The 17,737-nt window shown below is 42.8% G+C and overlaps 1 protein-coding gene across 4 annotated transcripts in view; it reads left to right on the top strand.

Annotated features, from left to right (window-relative positions):
* VPS53 (VPS53 subunit of GARP complex) overlaps positions 1–17,737 on the top strand; it is a 66,179-nt gene that overhangs the window by 23,605 nt on the left and 24,837 nt on the right. For 2 of the 4 annotated variants that reach the window (XM_061363599.1, XM_061363603.1), the window contains 7 exons: positions 3,201–3,279; positions 4,516–4,659; positions 6,014–6,156; positions 6,844–6,985; positions 8,264–8,365; positions 11,751–11,845; positions 16,918–17,160. In XM_061363599.1, the coding sequence (XP_061219583.1) occupies positions 3,201–3,279; positions 4,516–4,659; positions 6,014–6,156; positions 6,844–6,985; positions 8,264–8,365; positions 11,751–11,845; positions 16,918–17,160 (948 nt within the window). The remainder of the gene's footprint in view (positions 1–3,200; positions 3,280–4,515; positions 4,660–6,013; positions 6,157–6,843; positions 6,986–8,263; positions 8,366–11,750; positions 11,846–16,917; positions 17,161–17,737) is intronic. The other 2 variants (XM_061363601.1, XM_061363602.1) reach the window with 2 other exon arrangements.

Here is a 17,737-nt window from a genome sequence, read left to right as displayed (position 1 = left end):
TTTTAATGTTGTTTTTCACCTGTTCTGTCCCTTTGAAAATAACCAAACTCCCTCTTTAAGTATTAATTGGAAACCTGGACTGAAGTCTCAGAGCCAACAAGAAGTTGGCTTCTTGTGGTGATCCTGTTGATTTAAAGTGGCACAATTCATAGTCAAATGTAAATATTTTCCTAATCATGCTCTTAAACCAACTTCTTGTAGAGTGCATTGGAAGTTGTTTGTTGTAGTAAATAGGAATATTTTGTTTTCTGTCAATCCTCTTCTGTTTTCCGTCTCTGGAAGGAGTGTATAATTAGCAGTTACAAACCCACCCATGACAGTGGCTGAGAAAGCCTAGCAGATAGTGGAAAAAAGCCTGGAAAGTATTTAGGAGAAAGATGATTATAAGTTTGCCACAGAAAACAGGCTGGCTCAGCCTCTTTTTATCTCACCGAGCTGCCAGGCCTAGTTTAAGATTTCTGGTAGCTTTGGCTAAAGGAATTGTGGTTTCTAGTAATTTGATGTCATTTGAAACATAACAGTGGGTTTTCTTGTTTTTATGTTTCTTTAAAGGCGGGGAAATGGGGGAACAAAAGCCACTAATAATAAAACAAAGGTCAGAGAAACAGAAATCACTAACACTTGGGTAACCAAAGGTTTTGGCACATGCAAGCAACCCCAGGAAAAGGCAATTCCCTGCTGTGGCAAACCGTGATTATTGCTGTCGTACCCCTGCACACTGCCAGGGGGAATCTAGTCAGGAAAGATATTCTAGGAAGAGATCCTAAATCTGTTATCAGCTGAGAGTTGCTGGGGTTGCTTTAGTAGGCAGTTCCCTTCCTGCAAGTGGTTAAACACACACACTTCTCTACACTCGTGCAGAAATGGCCCTTCAGCAGTGAATGCGAGTGAAGCCGGTCATGGGGTAGAGGCTTTTATCACTGCAGTTTCCATTGCATGAAGATTATTCTGAGTTATCAAAAGCATTACAGCTTTACATGGGGAGTAATAATCCATAGTGGCTGAAGCAAGTGCCTTCCTGTGTTCTCTACCTAAAGCAATCGATCTGGGGAGAAATGGCATAAAGGTTTTCATGTTTCTGGGTGCCTGTTCATGGGGAAAAAGTAATCATGTGTGCCTCATGTGTGTGTGCTTGTGTGAAGAGGGATAGTTACTGGGAGGGCAGTGAGGGTCCCTGTCACTGCTCACACATACCTAAACCTTTGGCAACTTAAGTGTCTATTCTATCCCCATTTTAGAAAATATGAAGGAAAAATCCCCCCTAAAACTCATTTTCCCTCTTTGAGAGATTTTTAAGCCAGACAGAAATATGTAGCTTTAACATCCCAGTTCAAGGCATTCCTGCAAGTTTCTTATTTTAAGGATATGAGAATCCCTGTTAAGACTATCCTTAAGTACTTTCCTGAATCGGAGCCTAAAACAACAAAGCCCACGGACAGAGCTTTTAACTGTTTGACAGGGCTGCTTTTAAATTTGTTGAGTCTTCAGGAATCTGGCTGCTGCTCTACTCAGTGCCTCCTCTGTGCTCCCTGCAGCTGTTGTCAAATACGAAGGTGGCTGTAGCTGGTTATAAGGAAAGAAGTACAACAGCTAATAACTTGTTTATAAAGTCTCATTTATTTCTGCACCTCATAATGCTGAAGAGTTCTTGTTCCTTGATTATTTCAAAGATAGAAATTTTCAGTCCAAGTTTAGCATCTTTCTTTCTTCCTTTTCCCCTCCTTTTTCTTAAAGATCAAAGGGTTTGGTTCTGTGATGCTTTCTTACATGAATTACTAGTGCTTGCTTGTACAGTGTAGGCAGGATTATACCCGTAGTTGTGGCTGTTGGGCTGGGTTACTCCTTACTGCTTACATTTCCCACTCCTATTTCAACATACTAGTGAATCTCTTTTTGTTTCACAGGTAGGAAGGTGTTAACTATGGATCTATGCCTGGGAGAGTAGAAGGATTTCTAAACATTCCTGTGAAGCAGAGAGCTTAAATAAAAATTACATTTGACATTGCAGGCAGGAAGCTTTTCCAGCAAAATCCCCATATATAAATCCTGGATAAGGCAGGTCATACATAAAGTTAAATCACAGATCTGAAGTTATATTTCATTTAAAGGACTAGAATTTTCTGCATTTGGCACCATTAGAGAATCCAGCCTGTTCTCCAACGTTGTCAGGTCATCTTGTAGAGTTTCACCACTAATGGACCTCAAGTGGGAAGATTAAAGAAGCAGTTCAGTCTTTGATAAGGCTGAGGAATCGTAATAAAAGGAATCCAAGTCTTCTCCCCACAGTCTGAGCAAACATTTTGTCTAAAGTAAATGTAGCCACTCATTGTGACATCTCAGCCTCAGTGGAAAAATCCACTGCTTTGAGTGATCAGTTTAGGCCTTAAAGCATTTCCAGTATAATAAAAAGCGATGGAAGAATTCAAGAGCTGCAGAGGGACATAAGTGCCTAACTGTTTGTTTTGGCTTCTTCCAGTGTGTGTAGGCATTTCCATTTCCCTAGAAGTATCAATTAAGCTATATTGACTTTTATTTCTGGAAATGGGAAGCTTTCTTCTCTCAGCCAGATAAAGAGCAAGGTTGTGGTTTGTTCAAAACTTTTTCACCCATTTCATACCTTTGTTTTTTTATGCTTCTTAAGACGTGGAGGATTTATAGGATAAAAGTGCAGCCAACAGTATTCACATGGATGCATTGGAAAGTAGGTCAGTGTACCTGGAACTCTGAAAGGTTAATGATGAAGCTTGAGATATTGTGAAGCTTTTTATATGTTAGAAACACGCTTTCGGTGAAATGTGATCAACATACACAGATGTAAAGATGGGTCGGTCACACTGACTTTAAAGGAACCCTCCTGATTTCTCAGCTAATTAAGAGGCCCTTATTGAAATACTAAATTACAGCCAGGTTAAACCATCTAGGACACGTTCTGCTACAGCTCAGGGATTCATGCTGTAGAGCTGGAGTTGTCATCCTGGTGTCATTCATGGACCAAATGCTCTCCCAGTTTTGCCATGCAGGCCTTCATGGATGGATGAAAGATGTTTTCTCTTTAGCATGCCTTTTTTTCTTTTTTTTTGTCCCCTAGAAACCTGTGTGTATCTGTTAGTGTTTCAAACCACTTTGTAGTACTGTTTGCAGGCAATGACACAAGGAAGTTGTACCACCAACAAAGCCTGTGCTTTCTCTGTCTTCATCAGGGTGAAAGCAGCACAGAATGAATTGGGACAACAAATCTTGGCTGACTTTGAGGAAGCCTTTCCTTCTCAAGGTACAAAGGTAAAGTTCTCATTTCCCCTCTTCCTCCCATTGAATATGTTGTTGAAAACTATTCAATGTAATTGGCATTGGTTTAAATCTCATTTTACATCTAGACTGGATATCTCTCTCTTTCAGCAGTTGTTTTAGAAAGCAAACAAATCTCCCAGGCTGTAGGGTGCCAGGTATATTTCTCACTGCTTATGTCTAGTATGGGAGAGAAATTACACCCTTCCTCTGTCACACTGTGACACATCTATTGCAGCAAGGTCTGCAAGCCAGTCAAGGAATGCGCCAAGCAAACCATGTCTGGCCCTGCAGACCAGAGTGTGGTTCCCTCAGCACCTCACCCAGCTTACTGGTTATTTGTTGGACACACAAAGGTTTGTGTTGTGTTCAGAGAAAGCCAAGCACAGGCTGTTTGTTGACATGCTGCCACCAAGTTTGTCTTCGGTTTAGTCAGCACAGCTACAAATCTGGGCTAAGGCTGAGGCACCAAATGTGCTTTCCCAAAATTATGCATCCAAATGTTTGCAAACAATCTGTGGGGTAGGTGTGAATTGAAATTTACTTCAAGGAAAATACTAGTTCTGTCTTCCAAAGTACCGGGTCTGCTGGTTCCTTTATAAAACTAACAAGTACGGAAATGCAGAAACTGTTTGGAACAGATCCTTAATGAAGGGCAAATCTGTGTCCACATGAAACGGCATCAAAAGAGCTTTTTTTGAAAGAAGTTTCCAATTTTCCTGTCTTCTCCACTAACATCATGGTTTGTGCCAATACAGACCAGCAGATGCTGCTTTATGTTGCAAATTGATCATCTGTAGACTGCTTTTTTCCCCACATTAATTTGGCTTTCAGGTTTGCAGAAAAGGGGTTTGCTTTTCCCACTTGTCAGCCACATCTCTTAGCTGTTCCTCAGAGTATCTAGGCTGATGAAAGGCTTTGCAGAAGTGATGGGACAACAGTTCTTTCTGTAGGTGGAGCTGGCAGCTTTTCTGTGGTGAGGAGCTTCCTGGCTGCTGAGCTGTAGAACAACTAGATGGCCAGTGAAATGGAAGCAGCTCAGTTTTCATCCCAACAGAAGAAAGATGCCTATGTGATAATAAAGAGTAACAGCAGAAGCATTAAGGAGAGAATAATGGGAAAGGATAAAAACAAGATAAGCTGCATACTGCAGGGTAACCTGCAGTGCAGTTTACAATCACCCATTCAGCTATTTAACCTTAAAACATTTGTTCCTGTTTATTTTGATAGAGGCCTGGCGGACCCAGCAATGTCCTACGTGATGCGTGTCTAGTCGCCAACGTCCTGGATCCCAGAATCAAACAGGAAATCATCAAGAAATTTATTAAACAACACCTCTCAGAGTATCTGGTCCTTTTCCAGGAAAACCAAGATGTAAGGAAAGCTTAGCAAGCTCCATTTGGATTTCGCATTTTGCTGGCATTCACGGAGGTCACGTTTCCACAGGTTCCTGTGGTGAAATGTTTCTAACGTGAGGGCTCAGGAGCAGAGATGTGTGGGTGTGGGATGAACTGACTGATGAGCTGGGAGTCAATGTCATCTCTCCCAGGATGACTTCCCACCTTAGACCTCACTTTCATGTACCAGCACTGGAGATGTTTCCCCCACCTACAGTAATAAAGAAATTTGAGTTTATAAACTTTCTGCCCTTTAAAGGGTTGAAAAATCAAGCGTTGAAAATTGCAGACCTAAAAACTTTGAAAAACCAGACTTCCCCCCAGGCAAGTAAAAAAAAAACCCAAACAACCAAAATGCCTAAAAAAGGGGGGAAGAGATTTCCAGAAGTGGATTAATCTTTGCAGCTAATTTTTAAGCTTCCTGAGCTGGTGCTAACAGCTTTGAAAAATTTACTATAATCATCTTGAACCTGAAAAACTACCAAAGGACCAACCACAAAACCAACCTTGAATCAAAATGTGGTTTAACAATTATACAATTTTAACAGTTTGTGACAAAGAGGGGAAAAAAAAAGCTAAAATGCTTCATTTTAAATAGCATTTTCCCATCAAAGCTTGTTTTTATTAATCTTGCAACTTTCTGACCACAAAGCAGTAATGCTGAGGAGGAAAAAAATCCCATCCTGCTCATGTTAGAGGAATTGTTGTAGAAGTCTCCGTATCCACGGTCCAGCTGAATGGAAGCATCCAGGAATTCCTGCGTTCTCATCCCACTGTTGACTTTAACCTCTCTTTCTGTGAAGCAAAGGGGGTGGGATCAAATGAGTTATTTATGGAGTGAGTTTTCAATAGTACCTATGTGATTTAGGTTTGCTGTTATCCTCGTTTTCAACAGAACTTGCTCTCTTAATTCTCAGAAGATAGAGTTTGCAGTCTGGCATGTGTTTAAGCACTTTGAATCATAGAGTAATTTAGGTTGGAAAAGACCTTTAAAATCATCAAGTCCAACTGTTAACCCAACACTGCCAAGTTCACCACTAAACCAGGTCCTTAAGTGCTGCATCTATGCAACTTTTAAATACCTCCAGGGATGGTGACTCCACCACTTCCCTGGGCAGCCTGTTGCAGTGATTGACAGCTCTTTCAGGGAAGAAATTTTGCCTAATATCCAGTCTGAACTTCCCCATACGCATCTTGAAGGATTCAAAGAGCTATTAGTAGTGGTCAAGTTAGCTTGGATCAGTAACACAAACTGATCTGTGAAAATGCAGCAGCACAGGTAAGTAGTCAGGCTGCTGCTGTTTAAAGATGATGCTGTCCATCTTACTCAGGTGGCCTGGCTGGATAAGATCGACAGGCGCTATGCTTGGGTAAAGCGTCAGCTGGTGGACTATGAGGAGAAGTACGGGCGGATGTTTCCCCCGGAATGGTGCATGACGGAGCGCATCGCTGTGGAGTTCTGCCATGTCACGAGGTGAGTGTCTGGGGACATGCCCTGTGATGCCTCCCAGCAGTGTCACCTTCCTTAAAACAACAGTTTGGCTTGTCTTTTGCCAAACTGAGCGTTTATCCATAGGACTCTAAAGGCAGTCTTCAAATATCTATGTAGATTTCTCTGTGATTAAGAGCAAGTGAAGAGTGAAAACCCTGAGAAGCATCACTAAAACTGCATGTACTGTTGTGAGTGAGATACTGTGGGAATCAATTTTCAATGTAACAGAGGTAAAACTCAGTAACATTGGAGACCAAGTGAAGCTGACTGCCTCAGACCATGCTTTTCGCCAGCCAGAAATAGGGGACCAGCAGAAAGTGCCAGCTGGAGTCTCAGGAGTACCATTGCCTTTGTTCTGGGACCCCAGTCAGAGACACTACAATTCCCAAAGTTTGATCCTGCAGGCTTTCCTGGCTGCAGCGGGATGCTGGCTATTAGGAGATGGGGTCCTGTTGCCCACAAAGCTCTGAAAAACTGTGATTATGTTTGAAATGTGATCTGTAAAGCAGTTTTATGTTAGAGAGCATCTTAGGAATTAGCTTGACTTTTTCTGTGATGAAAGTCTGTCTAGGGAATAGACTGAATTACAGTGTTAGATTTCAGATCTTTCTCCTTATAGAAAACCACATTTGTTTTTTCTATTCCCCTGGTCTTCCTTCTCTCTTTCAGGACAGAGCTTGCTAAGATAATGCGCACGAGAGCAAAGGAGATTGAGGTGAAATTGCTTTTGTTTGCGATTCAGAGGACAACCAACTTTGAAGGACTTCTGGCTAAACGCTTCTCAGGGTGCACTCTGGCTGATGGAACAGTGGTAAGGGGATTTGTAAGAGCAGCCCTTTACTCAACAACGTCTTTGGGAGAAAAAAATCCCTCTCACACATAGCTATGGGAATGGGAGGCTGCAAAAGGTGCCGCCTGCAGCCTCCTTTTGCACTTGTTAAGGGTGTTTAGTGTGATGTGCTCAATGGCTTGTAGTTGGGAAAGCATTTCTTGATATTGACTGTGGCAGAGAGCTCACAAGAAGGAGAAAGGACACTGTCTGTGTACTTTTTTGGTTCTCCTGAGCCCTGTGCTGTTTGCAACTGAAGTCACATTGCCAGGGAGAACCACAAAGTAATTATGGCATGGTGACTGCGTTATAACATTTGTTCTCTGCATGGTGATGACACATCATAACTAAAAGTTCCCTCTTGTCTTCATTTCTAGCTACCACACACTCACCACATGGTACCAACTTTCAGTCCCGCATTGTCTGTTGGGTTAGCCTTACTTGCAGGCGCATTAGTGGTTTCTAGTTTTCAGTGTCTCATTTGTTAGACTGTAAAGTCAAAGCCAAAAGAAATAGCTCAGTCAGTATCTCTGGGGCCATCTCTGTTCTTTTTCTGCCTGAAATCTCAGCCAAGAGCTCTGCCAGCCAAGTGCCCTGGGAACACAGAGTCCACATGTGACTCAGAAGCTGCTGGTTTGAGGTTGGCTTCTGTGACCAGCTGGTGTCTTGAAGCCTACATGGATGTGACAATTCAGCCTATGAGGCAACTCTGCTGGACCCACTTGTAATTTGCTGTGAATCAGTAGGTGCCGCTAATTAAAAAGGGAAGTCCTGTAAGGTTTTCCTTTTGGCTGAATTTAGGTCTTTCAAGAATTTGGCTTTATTTTTCTGACAAATTTCATAGGGGATCTGCAGCTGTGATTAAATGGCTTCACTGGGTTGTTGTCCCTTTGGCGAGGGTAGGCACAGAGGCTGTTACAACTGAGAAAACCAGGAGGAGAGTGTGTAGTTTGCAATAAAAGAAAGTGTTTTGTCCCCTTTCTGATGTGCCTGGGGGCTCTGACACACTGACAGTGGGTGAGCGTAGGTGTTAAGAAGTCCAGGCTTCTTGCAGTGCTCAAGATGAATGTGCTGATGGAGCAGTGGAGAGGAGCCAGACTCATGCCCTGTAGTAGGAAGGAGTGTGCTGTAACTTTGATGAAGAGGCACTGCCTGGCACTCTGCAGTCACCTCTGTGTTTGGAAAAGACAAACTCTTCTACAGAGCTTTGAAGTAAAGCAAAACAGACTGTTCTCTAAGGAGCTTCCTCTTTTTTAACAGAAGAAGCCAGAAGTGCCACCTCCCTCCACCAACCCGTTTCTGGAGGATGAAGCTGGGACAGAGACAGATGAGATTGTGATTGAGAAGAGTGATACGGACAAAGTAAGTCTTTGAAGTTCTCCAGTTGTCAGTGAGGCAGTCTCTGTGTTAAAATCTCTAGTGATGCCTAAGCTTTTCCCATCACATAGATTTGAAGGGTTTGTTTGCACAGCAATTAATTTAGTGCATTTTTGATCCTTTGGGCAGTATATACTCCCAGTACACCCATGGTTTGCTCTGGCTCACTTCACTGAAACCAAAGCAATCTTTATTTCAGTTAATAGTGCGGAGACAATCTGCCACATGAGAGTGAGTTGGATTCTGTTCTAGGCCATACAGCAGTGGCTCAAATGTAACTAAGGATTTCTGTCAAAGAAAGATGAACTAACAGAGTTGGGTTGTCTGATCCCAGAAGAAGCTCCCACTATGAACAGTTGCAATTCATATTTTTCCTTGTCAGCCAGGCAAACTGAGCCTGGAGTCAGCAGGCTACTCATTGAACTTTCAAGTGTCAGTTTTAGATTTTCACTCTAGATATATTACTTCTGGGATTTTTATCTCTACAGCGCTTTTCATCTATTACCTCTGCAAAGCAGGCAACACCTAACCACTTGTAAAAGCACTGGGTTTCCAAAGCCCTCTGCAAACATTAAAAGGAGTGAATAGTAAGCACCATTGTTTTAATTGGCACCAATATCAAAGCCTGTAAGCCCCATACTTTTTACTCGCCAGATGGACATTTTTTAAGTGTTCGGTTGTAAGTTGTTCAAGGCAGGTACCCTCTTCTTGTTTAGTGAGTTTACAGCCCTGTAAACGGCCCATTTGCAGGTGGTATCCTGATGGATGTCCAGGCCCTGAGACCTGCTCAGATCAATGCCACTGGGGAGATCTGGGGGGTGGTAGGTCTCCACCAGCACAGTTTGGTGCACTGCATCCCCTCCAGATTTTCACATGAGCAGGGCAGCCCTCTGCCTTCCATCCCAGCCCAAGTCCTGAAATACAATGATGAAGAAAAGTTTTGCTCTTTCCATTAAAATACAACTTGGGCAGTTATCAGTGATGTGGAAGACAGAGATTGGGAACTCGGGGAGACAGGTGTGTGATGAGTTCTTTGTGAAGAGCTTGCTTTCCACTGTCTGTAATGGCTGGGAGAAGGTTGGCTCTGGTGTCTGGTGGCATCTGATGATGGCTCTGTGATTACATCCTTGGAGAAGTTAGTGGTGCTAGAAGACACATGAAGAGATAATTACGCTAATTAGGCTGCTTAGGGCTGATTGCGTTGAACAGTGGAATGCACTGGCTAGGCCAGAAGCACTTCTGAGAAAGGAACTGCTCTCCTTCCTGTATGTGGGCAGGCTGGTACGAAGCCATCCGTGAAGCTATCCCTTGGGATGCCATTTGTAGTGAGGTTGCCCTCTCTTTCTGGTTACACCCTGTGTTAACCCTCACAACACAGTCTTGGGCTCTGCCAGATGGGAACACCATAGGGCTCCCATTTCAGTTTCAAAAGCACTAACATCTGGTGGTTAGTGCTGGTGAGTTCGTGTTGGAGGTCTCCTGCTGTAGCTAGCTGAAGAAGAGAATGAACAGGAAGAGTTGAAGATGAAGAACTTGAGTGATAGAGTTCTTCCAAGACACTAGTCCTGAGAATTTAAGACACTAGGGAGTGTAAGAGGGAGCACAAGAATATTTTTTTCTGGGGGAATCCGTGTTAAAAAAGGACCTCTTTTAGTAATCCCAGCAGTTCAATTTAATCTGTTTACTTTGGGTAGTAATGAAAGGAAACTGGGCCAGCTGCAGACCTCCTTACTGTGACAACAGTAACCTTTATTATTTCCATCAAACTCAAGGAGGAAATAGCTTAAACATCTGCAACTTTTGGACAGGATTGCACTCTCCGAAACACAGCTTCACTGCTACTGTTAAAAGATTTAGTATTCTCTCCACCAGACGTGCTGGGAGCAGCATGATGCAAAGACACACATGCACACACACAGAAAACCAGTCCTGCAAGAGGAGCTGGCTCTTCCAGCCTGGTAAATCATAAACATTGGGAATCTGCAACCTTGTGCTGGCGCTGCCATCCTGGAGACTTGGCCACTGGAAGGTTGCTGTATTTGCCACCTATTGTTTCCCTGCTGCTCCGCTGAGCGTGTGCATCCGGCAGAAATGGGCAGGCCCTGGCAGAGGGGTTAGGATGCAGAATGCTGGATAGTGGCTCTCTCCCAAAGCTGTAAAAACTTACATTCTTCAGTCATGCTCTTAGTGAGAAGGTTAATGAAGCCAGCCTTACAGACGTGGTCTGGTCTCCATAAGACCGTTTGCTCACTTCATGTTTGCAGCCATATGTTAGTATTCATTGTATCTTTGACACGATTGTTATTTCTGAGCAATGCTTACCTAGTCATTCTGCAAAAGACTTAGTGCCACCTCCTCTGGCATTTAGGAAAGTATGCCCTTGAGGGTCTCTTGTTTTGCTTTTCTTATGCTTAAAAGAAAAAAAATCAATTGGAAAAATTCGTATCTTCGTTGGCTGGGAGCTGATCCTGGCTTTTTTGTGTAGAGAGGCAAGAATTCCATTCCAGAGTCACAGCAGCCCTCTTTGCAGGGAGGGAAAACATGTCAGCTTGTCGGGGAGCAACAGGAAAGATTGTCTATCAATAAAAAACAATAATAAAAATGTGGCTGTAGGGCAAAAATGAACTTAAAGGCTCTGCCCAGCCTGGTACTTGAACATGCAGAGGTGTAAGCATATGAGTAGTCCCAGTGACTTCAGTGAGATGAGCATGGCCACTGTGAGCAGTGCAGTACTAAGCTAAAATGAGAGTAAACCGGATGGCTCCCAAATTGTATGTGCTTAAAGCTCTAAATTGGCTTTAAAATACAAGTCTTTGCATCCCCAGAAATGTGCTTCACAGTGAAAGCATTCCGTAATGTTGTCTATATAATTCCAGCTCCTCTAGTAATTACATGCTGTTTATCTAAATAAAAACATCCAGATGAAGTCTGTAACTTTGAGTTATTCTCTTTTAATGTTCTAAAATGTAGGGATTTTTCGGTGTTTCTTCTAAATTAGTGCTGCATTTCATTTCAGAGGTGACTAGTGGAATCTTAGTACTATTCAAAGGGTTCAGCAAGGTTTTATTTACAGACTGCATTAAGATTCTTCTACTGAAACCTGTTAGCATGGAGCAGCCTTTAAGGATAGGAATATCTGGCAAGTGAAAAGATAATTCCTTGAAATACTAGCAGCTCTGTAAGAGGAAGGGAAGACTTGGACATGTGGACCTTGTATATACTGTCAGTTACATGCCTTTGATTATTTGACAGCAAATTTCTGTGTTGTAATAGTTTTAAAGACTTAAATCCTTCTGTGCTGTTGCATTGCTGTTTCTTCTTGGTCTTACAGGGCACATTTGAAACCAACACTCTAAATGTTTTCTTACAGCCAAAGAAGCCAAAGGTCCCTGACAACCCTTTCCATGGCATTGTTTCCAAGTGCTTTGAGCCTCACCTTTACGTGTATATTGAGTCTCAGGACAAGTGAGTAACCAGCATGGACTTTTGGGTTTGTTTGAGTTTGAAAGTGCATTGCAGTTGGGTTGTGCTCGATTCCATACTCAAGCTTCAGAAAACTCATTTCTTGAAAGTCTGCTTTCTGATGTCTTCACGAGCAGTGTTCATGGTTCAAGAAAGAATGAGTGGGACCTTTGCTTGGGCGAAAATTAGTGTTCAGAGGGCTGTGGATGTTGGTTTCATTTGGAATTGCAAAGGCCTGCAGGAATGATGCCCATTGCCTTTCTGCGGAAGAAGCTTAGTGTTTGTGAAATTGCTTCTGTTGCCTGTGCAATTCCCACTGCAGACATACGCCTTTCTTTTGCCTCCTGTCTTCCACAAATAGTAGGTTTGCTTTTTCTGTAAAATACACATGTGGCTTCCTGGCAGAGGACTTTCAAGATTTGCTTTGTACAAATAAGTTATTGAGATCCTCAGATGAAAGCTGCTGTAGATGAGCTGGCTGTAAGATAACATTATCATTGCTCACAGACTGGGACTTTGTCAAGGGCTTTAATCCCTGGAACCCTTCTTCGCTTTCCTCTTTGACTTGCAGCAAAATAACTTGAATGAAAGAAGCTTTCAGCTTAGAGCTCTGAGAAGTTTTTTTAGAGTTCTCACCACACTTTCTTGTGCACGTTGGTTCACACCAGGGTTTATATAACATCTCTGTAACAAGTGCAGTGCCAAATGGGAGAGGAGGTAGTTGAAAAATGTTCAAAACAGTCTTTTAGTGCATGTGAGTGCCTGGAAAGGAGAAAGAGGTGCCTGTGTCATCTAACTCATCTGGCTATGCCCTTCTAGCTTCGAAGGACTTACACATGAGAGAGGGCATATAACTTGAGGCTTGTAGTGCCCTGATTTTGCCCAAACTCCAAGATAGCCACTTGAAAAAGCTTTCCCATGTCTCATCAACCTTTTATGCTTTAAATTAAACAAGTAAATAAACCTTGCACAATGGTCTGTCATGCTAGGTTTAGTTTCTGCTCTGCAGTGTAACAAAGGGAAACAGATATTTCCCCCCTGTGCCCTCTGCCAACTGAGCATTAACTTGTTTGAATATTTCTTCTCTTCTCACTAGGGGCCATTTTAATCCCCGTTTTGGTAATTCTACCCCACTGTGCTCCTAGCCCTTTCAGTTGCCTTTTTTTCCCTTTTCCTTTACAATCATGAGATGGTTTATATTAGCTTTATAGCCCCAGGCTGTGAGGAGTTCAAAGAAATACTGCCACAGTATTCCCCATGCTGCCCCTGTCTGCCAGAAATCGCTTTCCTTTATGATTTTCTTTCTTCTTCTCCCTTAGATTGAACTTTTGAGGAATCTGTTGCTGATGTCTGAAAGTGAGGATTTCTTAGATAATTAATTGTATATTCAGGCTCTGAATAGCAAGAATAGTGTGAGAGTTGCGTTCATTATTGCCTGAAGTCTATGGCAGAATGCAGCCTGGACCTTTTCTCCTGAAAAATTGCTTCCATACCCATTTAAAGAAACACAGTGCCAAATCTGTAGCAATTTAAGAGGAGACACCTGAATGAAAGACTTTAAAGATGCTGCTCTCCTCCCTTAGCTGCAATGTAAATATCAGATTTCTTAGCAGTGAAGCAGATTTCATTTCTGCCCCTTTGGGATATGTATCTTTAGCTCTAGTTTGTGGTCTGTAGGAGCAACAGGAGTACACGCGTGTGAGCTGAGCTGTTCTACTGCAGTGAAGGAAGAGCTCTGTCAGGTCTGCAGTGCTGAGAGTCTGCAGAGCCATGGTTAAGTGTGCTAATATGCATGTGTGCGTTCGGATTGTTTGGAAAACTGGCGCTTTCTCTCTTTGGTGTGTGCTTGTGATTTCATGAGAAAAGGGGCTTCCAAAATGCCAAGTCCATGGAAATTACCCTACAAGTGGTCCAGATGCCTCAATGCCATTGCCCTTCTCCAGTGATAGGCAGACACCAGCTGTTCACATCGCTGAACAGACCAACTGACTAAGCACCATGTTCTTCTCTCATGCTGCTGGGTTGTGTAGTTCCTCTTGTGATTTCTAGATATACAGAAAAACACTGAATAGGTTGAGTGAAAGAAAAAAGTAGGAGCCGTATAGAAATGAATGGATTTAAGTACCAGAATAAAATTTCCTTTACTGGATTTCATTTCATATTTTCTCTTGGTTAGATTTGGCAAGTTCTTAGTCCCAATAAATATCCTACTGGTAAGAAATACCACATCTGCACTACCAGAGGATTTTCTTGGAGCTTTTTCGAGAGTCTGTAGATAAAATGTTCATTTTCTGTAGCTCTCCTGCCTTCTTCATGTTTCATCTGCCAGTAGCTTTTCCTGACAAATTCTTTCTGCTCCCGTTGTACCACACAAAGGTTGTTAGCCTTTATATTGTATTGGGCCAACTGAGACTAATGTGAAAGTTCGATTGACATCAACTGAAGTGTGCATTAGTAATGTATTAGTTCCCTTAGTGCACAACAGTCCATGTGAAATAAGAGCACATCCTCACAGCCTGCCTTTGACAGGCAGTTTGTCCAGGTTAGAATCAGAACAAGCTTGAAGCTCCAGTGCTATTCTCCCATCTCCATCCCTGACAGTGTTCAGGGCCACGTTGGATGGAGCTTTGACCAGCCTGGTCTAACTGAAGGTGTCCCTGCCCGTGGCAGGGGATTTGGAACTGGGTGATCTTAAGGTCCCTTCCAACCCAGACCATTCTGTGATTCTGCGACAGCTGCATTTGCTCCTGCATCCCAGTTGACAAGACCTTGGGGGACCAAGAAAATGTAGATACATTTCACTTGCCTCAGAGAAAAGGAGAACATATGGAGTAAGCATGAAAAAACAAAAGCCATTGACATTCCTGACTGTGTCTTGAGACTGAGAGAATGAAGGAAAAAAAAAAGTGGCTGGTAAATGCTAAGAAAGCTCCACTTTGTTGCCCAGATGGAGCAAAGTGCAGATGCAGAGGTGAAAATGCAGCTGCTTAGTTTAGTGGGACTTTTGACAAGGAGGAAACCATGTCCGCTTTACTTGGGAACCTGAAGGAATGCTACAGCTTGCAGCACATGTGAGCCCTCCTGCAGCAGCCATCTGTTTGGCTCTCCTACAGCTACAGGGGGAGGTCTATTTTGCTTCACTGTGGTCAAATACAATCAATGCTTTGGTTCAGTGTTCAATCGCTGGTGCCAGTGTAGAGATTTATCGCATCAGTTGAGCAGCCTGATGTTTTTATGGTTCTTGTAACAAAGCCGAGGAACTGTGTGTATCTGTAGAATCACAGGTATGTAAAGTACTTAAAGCAACAAGCAGTAAGCATGAATAAAGGGGCTACTTGTCTTTGCAATAGCCTGTGAAGCTGGCTTAAGCCAAAGAGCCTTGCTTCATGATTTAAAGCCCTGTTATTGCAAGCGTATGGTAGATCACCCGTGGTAGGAGCTCATTTGCTTTGGTATAGCAATCTGGGTTTATCAGGGAAGTGGTCACTTTTTGTACTAGTGCAGTGTTGTGGGTTCTTTGGTCAGCTGGAATCAGAGTGGATTTTCTCCATCATAAGACAAAAAAAAAAAAAGAAGGGACAGAAACTGGGGAAAAGTTTTCATTGTTGGCAGTTTTTTTCCCCTTTCATTGGCAGAGGTAAGTGAGAATGTGCTGAGGAGTCCAAGCTGCTGTGCTGCTGGTGCTGGTGGTAATGCTTTACCCATCCCAGGAGACCCTAACCCAGTCTCTTTGCATGAACTCTGGTGTTGTGCTGGGTGTCCTGTGAGCTGGCTTAAGACTAGGAGAACACTTCCAGTTGAAACTCTTTGGCAGGCTTTTAAAGAAGAGTTTTCACTTCTATGGACAGCATTGCAAGTCTATCAATTGAGTAACTTCCTGAAAAATAATGATAATATATTAACTATAAAGTAACGAATTTTGTCCTGTTCTCCTTTTAAGGATTTGGCTTTCTACTTACTTATCCTGGATCAGCCATTAGTTACACTCTCAGCAGGGAGAGGGGTGAAGGTTGTGCAGTCAAAGGGGAGAGCAGGGGAAATGAAGCCAAGATGGTAATAGAAATGAGATACAAAATACAGGAACCTCAAAACTCCTTTTGGTCAGCAGAGTGCCATTCTCATCTGTAATGTCTGTATATTCCTCAAAAGCCAAACTTCCTTGTCAGAGGCTGTGTGTATTTGTGTGTCTGGGGGAGGAGGTTTATTGCTGTAATTCAGTTCATCTGGCAAAGGTTACTCCACTTAGTTGAGTTCTGGTGTCAGGAGAGCTGGTCTTGGTTCCTGACACGGATGTGCTGTCTCTGGAGGAGTAAGACTACAGGAATTCCCCAAGATCACAAGACTTCTTTGGGTCTGTATTGATGGTTCTGGCCCTCTGCCACGCTAAAAAGCCTTTTTGTCATGATGAAACGATGGAATGAAGTTTATTGTTGCCTAAAGACCAAAAAATTTGAGTAAGGACCAGGTTATAATGAATCACTGGAGACAATAGGAGAGCTTTTTGTGCTTTTAAACAGTTCTAAATAGGAAGCGCACTTTGTGCTCATGCTAAATAAAACTTCTTTAAAGGATGTATGGAGTTGTGCAAAACCAGGTGGTATCCAAATGGGACCAAGAAATGGCGAATGGCACACCATTTTGAGCACATCCCCTTAAAAGCCAAATTCCCTGAGGTCTGCTCCGGAGGCCGCTGATACGGGAAGCCCGACTGTTACTTTTGCTGGTGCCAGGAATGAAACTTGAGCATATGCTTTGTGCACTTGCATCAGATGTACTGAACCCAGTCCTGGCAGACTGGTGAGCTTTTATATGTGGCTGGAGAACAGATTGAAGCTGCCACTATAACTCTTGAGTACAAAAGGTCGTTATGCATCGGTCCAGTCCGCATTATTGTATGAGCTATGTGCTGAGAGGATGGATATAAGAAAGAGCTGGAGTACCCTGCACTGCTAGAATCTCAATGTGTTTGCTGATGTCACAAGACAGGACATCTGGTTTTAAGCATTATTCTCTATCTTCCCTTTGTTTCCTCTCCCATCATACTAAAATATCTTTCTGTTGTTCCCTCACATCAGAAATCTGGGTGAGCTGATTGACAGGTTTGTGGCTGACTTCAAGGCTCAAGGTCCCCCCAAGCCCAACATGGATGAAGGAGGAGCCGTCCTGCCCAGCTGTGCCGACCTCTTTGTGTACTACAAGAAGTGCATGGTGCAGTGCTCCCAGCTCAGCACAGGCGAGCCCATGATAGCCCTGACCACCATATTCCAGAAGTACCTTCGAGAATATGCTTGGAAAATTCTGTCTGGAAACCTGCCTAAGTGAGTTTTGCTTTCAGAAGTGCACTTAACCCTGCTACTTGGGTAACCAGTTCATACTGTTGATTCCTCACTGCCTTAGCTCAGCATTATGTGTATTATAATTTCTAATGGAGGTGGTTTATTTGTGTGATGCTTACCTTAACTCCCTCTGCTCTGTAACATTTTATACATGTATGAATAAAATATCTAGCTGTAAATCCAGTGAAAGTACAGGAAATTGTTAGGAGTTTACACCAATATGGGTAAGTATAGAGGCTAAAGGAGCTCCTTGAGATACTGCCAACCTTTACGACAGATGATTTTGTATGCTATTTCCCATCTTCAGTTTGTTTCTCTTGTGAACCTGGGAGTAGCAGAATCAGTTTCTGAAACCAGTAAAATCTTTTGCAGATGGAAGGGGAGAGGGTTACATCCAGACAAGTGGAAAGATAAATTTAATGTGCATTCTCCATCAGACCTCAGTTGCATTCTTTATGCGCGTTTTTTTGTGTGCTCCATTTTTGCTGTCCAAGATAAATATCACTGTCCTATTTTTTTTTTTAATGGATTTAGATTCTGAAGAGTTGGGAGGTAGGGA

This window comes from Neopsephotus bourkii, unplaced genomic scaffold (genome assembly GCF_033783945.1).
Source record: "Neopsephotus bourkii isolate Nb327-2 ecotype Australia unplaced genomic scaffold, CSIRO-AGI_Nbou_v1 NB_1154, whole genome shotgun sequence".
Lineage (NCBI taxonomy): Eukaryota > Metazoa > Chordata > Aves > Psittaciformes > Psittacidae > Neopsephotus > Neopsephotus bourkii.
This window is presented reverse-complemented; position numbering and strand designations above follow the sequence as displayed.